Source organism: Pteropus alecto, unplaced genomic scaffold, assembly GCF_000325575.1.
Source record: "Pteropus alecto unplaced genomic scaffold, ASM32557v1 scaffold92, whole genome shotgun sequence".
Classification (NCBI taxonomy): Eukaryota; Metazoa; Chordata; class Mammalia; order Chiroptera; family Pteropodidae; genus Pteropus; species Pteropus alecto.
The window spans coordinates 6,471,342-6,478,372 of NW_006432447.1; the positions used below are offsets into that span (position 1 = coordinate 6,471,342).

At 53.2% G+C, this 7,031-nt stretch overlaps 1 protein-coding gene across 1 annotated transcript in view; it reads left to right on the forward strand.

Annotated features, from left to right (window-relative positions):
- Positions 1-766: 766 nt before the first annotated feature.
- The window catches only part of KY (kyphoscoliosis peptidase), a 48,093-nt gene continuing 41,828 nt past the window's right edge, over positions 767-7,031 (forward strand). Inside the window, exons 1-2 of the mRNA XM_015585762.2 lie at positions 767-967; positions 4,053-4,115. Of these exons, the coding sequence (XP_015441248.1) occupies positions 832-967; positions 4,053-4,115 (199 nt within the window). The 5' untranslated portion in view covers positions 767-831. The remainder of the gene's footprint in view (positions 968-4,052; positions 4,116-7,031) is intronic.

Below are 7,031 nucleotides of genomic sequence, written 5' to 3' on the forward strand. Positions count from 1 at the left end.
CCCCAGCCACCCCCTGTTCCCCTCCCCCCTTCCTCACCCGGCAGGAGCCAGGCTTCTAGAAGGAAAAGAGATGCTAAGACTTTCACTTCAGGCCAGAGAGAACTGTTAAGTTGATGCCCAGTAGGCATGTTCCAAGTTCTGGTGGGGCCATAATGTGGGGAGAGGGTCTGACCCCAACACCCCATCTACCTCCCTCAGAGGCTTTGGAAGTTGTAAATCTCCAAAACCCACCCAGGGAAGGAGTGTAGCTAAGGCCAAAACTCGGCCAATTTCTCCACACTTGGCAATTTAATCTAGAGCCCGCTTGCTGTTTGGTTTTTTTTTTTTTTTTTTTCCTTTTCCTGATCTGACTCACTTGTTGGCAGCTCTGCGTGATTCTGTATTTGCCGTGGCTTTCAGAGGTCTGCTTCGGGCCCTCTTGGGGAACCACCCCTCATCCCCGAGACGGTGGGGTTGAGGCGCGCCGAGCCGGCAGTGCTGGAGCCCCGGACCCGCGTTTTCAGCGCAGGGGGCGATAGGCAGGGACGCGGGGCAGGAGGCTCTGGGGCTGGTGGCCTCTGCCTGCAGTGGCCTCGGTGCAGGTCTGGGCTCAGCCGGGGATTTCCTTTCAAAGGTGACTTAGAGCCACTTCATTAGGGGAGCGCACTCCCGGGCGGGCCCTAATGGCGTGTTTGGCAGAGTCAGCGAAACGCGGCGCGCAGCGGCTCGGCGGCGGGGGAGCGCCCTGCCCTCGCCGTCTCCCGCGCCGACCAGCGGCGCGCACGGGGCCATTTGCAGCGCAGGCAGCCTCGGAAGCGGCCGCGGGGCGCCGGCGGGGAGTGAGGTGACACCATGGAGCTGAAGAAGGATAACAACGCCGTGTCGATCGACATGCTGCTGATCGTGCACTCGGAGAAGCGGCGCGCTGCGCAGGGCACGCACTCGGACCTGCAGGCGGACCCGGGCGCGCTGCCGCAGCGCAGAGGAGGTAAAGCGCGCCCGGCCCGACCCCCGGCGGCCCCTGGCACCTTGGCCTCCTCACCTAAGTACTAGCCTGCCGGGGGACGCCCCACGCGCCCCCGAACGAGGTCAGCGACACCGACCCTCTCCCCATGGCTGCCTGCGCCTCCACGCTGTGGCTCTGGCGTCCCTTGGCAACGCGCAGCCCCGTGATTGCCCCGGGTTGACTCCCTGCGCAGGCCTGTGGGTGCTTCTGTCACTCCCGGCAGCCAGTTTCCTGCAGCCACTATATGAAAGGTGCAGATCAGGGTTGGAAGATGCCCTGAAAGGAGGGGACCAGAGCCTCAGGCCTGACCCCTGGGTGGCCGAAGCCTGCTCCCTACATAGCACATGCAGAGTGCAGGGGACCCAGGGGAATCTGTGTGCTGAGTCAGATTTGAAGATGGGGATCTCTCTTGGTGTCCTTGCACAAGTCGTGTCCTCAGTTTCCCTTTCTTGAGCCCTCTCCACCCCTCTTACAGAAGGCATAAAAGATGTAAAGGGCACATAGGCATGGATAGGATGAGGTTTGCAATCTGCTCTCCCCACCTTAACTTATCTATTAATTTTCCTTTCCTACGGACTTCTTGAGGAAGGGTAGACTGGAAAGATAAAGTAACTGTTTATAGCGTGATGTGGAAAGCAGGTCTTAGGCCTCTGTAGTCTTCAGAGGAGAGAACACAACGCGAAGAGGGTACAGATAGATAATAATGGAGATTAAAAAGCCCCTCAGAAGTCTGGGAACCTCCTGTTTTGGGGTCTAGGAGAAAGCCCTCAGGAGCCCTGGCGGAGTGGTCTCCGTGTGCACTAGGCTGACTGCGCCCATGCCTTGGGAGTAACGCTCCACAGCCTACGCAGTAAAATTACTTCTGCCTCCCGCCTCCACTCCAGCCTCGGAGCTCCTCGGAGTCTGCCCCAGCTCTTCTGTCCCCAGAGCCTCTGTGCACATTGAACATTCACTTTCCACCTGCCTCGCTGAAGCCATGGTGCCATGGACAGCCTTGCCTCCACCAGCCAAACAGGCTGGAGCTGCCCTACAATTCCTGGTGACCCCTTGGGGAAGCAGGCAGGGGAAAGAAATAGATTCTGAAGAGCTGAGAATGTTGACAGGTACTTCAGTCTCGGGAGGAATTTGGGGACCAGCAGTTGTTTGGGTTGGTTAGTTTCCTAGTTCTCAGAGCTGTTCCTGGAAGAAGGGGAAATGCCCGCTCCAGGGTATTTGTAATAGGAAATGGGCAGAGGCCATTAGCTCCTGGATAGAAATGAGACAGCACTACTTCACACACTGCAATCCAGAAGGCCTTCCCCAGTGTATGGCATGGCCAGAAGGCCCCCCAGAGGCACAGCTCTGGGTCAGCCCATAAGTCGCACCTCCCTCTGCTGCTCTGATCACATCTCTTCTAAAGGCTCTGTCACTAAAGAAGGCGAAGAACACGAAGAAGCCCTGAAATGTCAGGGATCAGCACTGCTCTGGGAGGTGTCCAACACCTGCCACAGACCCTATATGACTCCAGACCAACGTACTCCACACGCATGACCATGACTTAGGTAAAGAAGACGCTGCTTGCTAAGGCTTTTCTGCTGATATTTTTCTCCAAATATTTTCTCAAGAAAGAGAAAAGGGAGAGTGCGCAGCCTCTGAGACCTGCTAAGAGCCAGCTTACAGGCCCACACAGCCCAAGGAGGGGAAATGCTGAGCAAGACAAGCTTGTTCCAAGGCCTCTTGTTGGTGCACAAGATCCAAAACGTGCCCACTGCTAGGCGTCTCCTCCTATCTCCTTCCCACTCCAGGTCCTCAGCTCTGCAAAGGAGAGCCTGAGCTCAGTAACTGTCACCATGCAGAGGACCGAGTGAAGATGTGACCAGGTGGCTTTCTGCTGTGTCCTTGTGGCAGAAAAGAGTCAGAGGGACAGGAGGCAAGGAGCGTGTGCACCAGGGGATTTGGGCTGCAAGGCCAACAGGTGCTCTCTCCCCTTTCTCCAGGGCCCTAGTATTTTCCCATTCATTCCCTTGGAACAGTGCTTCTCAAAAATATTCCTGGACTCTCTCAGCACGTCTCAGGTATTCCCTTGGCCGAGGAAGAGGCTGCATAAAACTTCCTGCACCAAGTCTGAAAGAGTTTTGAAGTCTTGGGTTTATCCCCAAAGTCAATGTGATATGCTCATTCCACTCTACAAGTGAGTCATTGAGGACTCCATGTGGTAAGTCCCAGACTGTAGAGGGCTCTGCAGAAAAAGGGACTGGGGGCCCTGGAGTGGTTGAAAGGGCTGGAGAAGCAGGATCAAGGCTGAGCTGTCACGAACAGCACCATAAGCTGCTCAGCAAGCCGGTTTGGTGAGGAAACCTCCACTGCCGCCAAGGAGCACTAGGTGCTCCTTTCACACCAGGAACTTGATTCTATTGCAGTTGCTCCAACTGTCAGAACGTACACCAGTTCTCTGCCAGGATCTCGACCTCGCAGCCACCACTTCCAGCCAGCACCAGAAAGAAAGAGAGAGAGAGCACGTCCCTTCTTTTTCCTGTTGCCTCACCAGCTCCTAAGATGGAAGTGGACACAGGTGCCACTGACTAGCCATGCCCGGCCCACACATGTCCACGCCGTAGCTGCAAGGGAGGCTAAGAGAGCAGGCAGCTATCACTTTCAATTAACACAAGGATAGGCAGTCTTTGCCCACCCCCACCCTACACCCATCAAGTGGCACACCCAGAAATAGGCAGGCAAGATGAATGGCAAACGTTTTCTGCAATAATGCTTCCATATTTATGCGGTGGAGATGTGGTAGTGAAAAATGAGTATCTGTATTGTGAAAATTCTCCGTGGATGATCCTGATAGCCAACCCCACCCTTCTTGAAAACTACTGTTTTAATGGGGTTTTTTAAATGTTTTTCAACGGCAAGGGTTGCACTCATGCTCCCAAGGGCATCTCATTCATGGGCAGCCTCCCTCAGCTCCCTGGAGAACCAAGTTACGCCACTCACGTTAATCCAGATACGTTTGCAACTGGCACATCACTCGCTGGGCCTGGGTCTCTCCACCGCAGAGAGCCTCACGCCGGCCCTTGTTATTTCACAGGACTCCAAGCCGTTGGAAACGGAATCCAGAAATGGCAGAAATTAGAAGGAAATGACCTGTATGGTAAATTCTCTCTTTTCATTTTATTTTCTAATCTCTGGAATTCATCACATTGAGAAATGACTGGAAGCATTGGGTTTCACTTGTTGAATACTGGCTCTAGACATCTAACCACTCTGAGAGTGGCTGCTCGTGGCTCAGCCAGGCCTCCGGGGCCACTGTGCGCATGGAAAGTTTTCCCTGGCATCAGGTACCCTGATTTCCTGGAGGCTGAAGAAAGGGCAGTGCCATAAGCTTGAGCACTCACTTGTTCTCTCGGTGAGCTTCAGGGAAGACTTGCATCATTTGGGGTAGTGAGGTTTGGGTGTGTTCCCACAGAAGTGGGGCTGTACTGTCATGCAGGTCATCCGTCTTTTGAAGATTTTTCTGAATAGAGAGGACAACAGCTTGCCTTGGGCCAGTATTACTTGAGGCCTGGGAGATGCTAGTGGCACCCTACTGGCCTGGAACCCAGAATACAATAAAATCTGAGAGACGTCACCTTCCAAAACCTCTTCTATGGTGCCAGGTGCCTGTCCCCTGCAGGCTCAAGATCTGAGAATTCTATGCAAGGAGCAGCTATACTGGGCCTTATTCTGTGCCCTTCAGGGATCCATTAGACCAGCCTCCAGGAATAAACATCAGCGTAACTGCACTGTGGGCATGTGAGAATTCTAATAAGGAATTGGGGCACTCATAGAGCCCCAATGGGGGGCTCAGTCAGACTCCAGATCAGATGGCTGATTCATCAGATGCCAGTGTGAAGGAACCACCTTCCATGACCCTCCACAAATAGGGAAACAGGACCACAATTGAGCAAGACTGAACAGCTATGCTCTGCCATTCTTCTAATCGTAACAAAAGGGAAGGATGGAGTTCTAAAAGGAAATTCATTCATCCATTACCTAAGTAAAGGTCTACAGTGCTTACCTTGTGCCAGGCAAGGTTCTAATTGTTAGGGATGAAACAGTGGCCAATACAGTCAAGAACCCCTGCCCTCATAGGGCTACATTAAAATTATTGTAATCATAATGCCATTCACTGAAGTTGCGTCTCAACATCCTGGAAGCGAAGAGCTTGCTCGTGTTCTCTACCCTGTGCCTGGGGATGAGTTATCCTCAAGATACGCTGTCCCAGGGACCACCCCTCTGAGTCCCAACTGACGGATGTGCATGGGTGAGATAGCTTCCTTAACCTTGCTATGCACATGCTCTAGCTCTCCTGAAGCAGACACCAAAATTAGTGAAACTATGCTTCAGGCTCATCAAAATTAAGATAAGAATCATATCTCCAGAGACATGTCAGTCACAGAAACGCAGAGCAGCCCATGCAGGCATATGTTCCCGGCCAGGCCAGTTGTGTGAGTGAGTAAGCGGGCAACTGGGCTGCAGTGACAGGGAAGAGATGTACCATCCTCATTTGTTGCTGGCCCTTACCTTGCCTGAGTTGTCTGAAATCCATCTATGTCTTCTCGGGCATGCTGTTCCATCAGCAGAGGATTGAAATATACTGAATGCATCCTCTTTTCACCATCCGCAGGGTTCCTGGTTTGGAGGAAGTTTAATGGAAAAATACAACAAAACACAAAGGGACCCAGTAACTATTACAAGACTCTTCTAAAAGGCATGAAGTGGGTCTTAGTATAATGCATCAGCCATCAAAGGGGATGATTAAAATAGTTTTTGCAAAAACTGAGAGTTTCAGGTAAATGCAGGGGTGGAGAGAGGCTCCACAGAGGCCTTGAACTTGGAAAAGATGACGGTTCCACCACTCTACCAATATATGTAATTTAAAGTAAAATTTTATTTCTTTTTCAAATGGCACACTTATATACATGCAGAAATTAAAATTATAGCTTCTGTCTGCGTTTTCTGATGGCGAGATTGTGGGTACATACTTGTCTTGCTAGTGCTCAGGACACCGGCCCTGGTAACCAGCAGGCCGCTCAGCCCTGGAAACTGGATGGCATGTTCATCTGAGAAGGAAGCAGCTGAAGGCTTGTGCTGGTGGAGTGTGCACAAATGTGGCTGAACATGGGGTTGATCCAAAAGGGCACATGTGCCCCCTCTTGCTGCCCTGTGCACTCCTTTGGCTGGGGGTGGACAGGGGGCGGGATGGTGGGGGAGCCTGGAGTGCTCCAAACTTTTCCAAACAGCTGGTGTTTGGGCTGAGCCACCCTGCCCCCAGCTTGTCCAGCAACGGGTTTCCCCTGCTGTGATTGGCTGCTTTCCTTGTTCCTGGTTGAAGTCTGCCTAGCAGCACAGGGACTGACGCCCCACAGCTACAGGGAAACCAATTGTGCAGCCCTGACTATAAATACCCCACAACAGCTATGCCAGCTAATCGCCCTCCTTGAGGATTCCCTTCCCATATCCTATTTCTTCCCTCGGCCAGCAGAGCAGAAATGCAGCCAGCTATGCCCACAGGAGGTGGCCTCCCTGTCCTAGCTGAGTCTGGCCTGGAACTCCAACTCAGAGTACCGCATCACCCTGGGTAGAGCTCCTGTGGACCTGGAACCTCAGCCAAACAACTTATCACAGACCAGGGTTTAAGGGTCCTGGTTGGCCTGCTCATAGGAGAAGGCTGGAGCAGGCAGATTTCTCCAGGGCAAGACCCTGCCAGATGGATAGAAAGCCCAGCCCAGCTCAGTGTCCCACTCACCCACCATGACATGGCCCCAGGCATGGGAAGCACTGAATAGCAGATCTGGTAGGGTACACAAGAGATGTCATCCAAATGGAACCTGGTCAGTCCCGTGCCCTAGAGGCTTGCTTGTTTCCAGGCCCAGGCACTGGTCCCAGTGAGCACTTACAGTGAAAGGCCTGACAGCCTTTCTGCAGACCAATGGAAGGCCACGGGAGAAGATGGCTGGCCAGGGTGGTAGCAGAAAGGAAACCTCCAGCTGCCACAGCCCTAGCCCTTCTCAGCCCCACCCTCCCA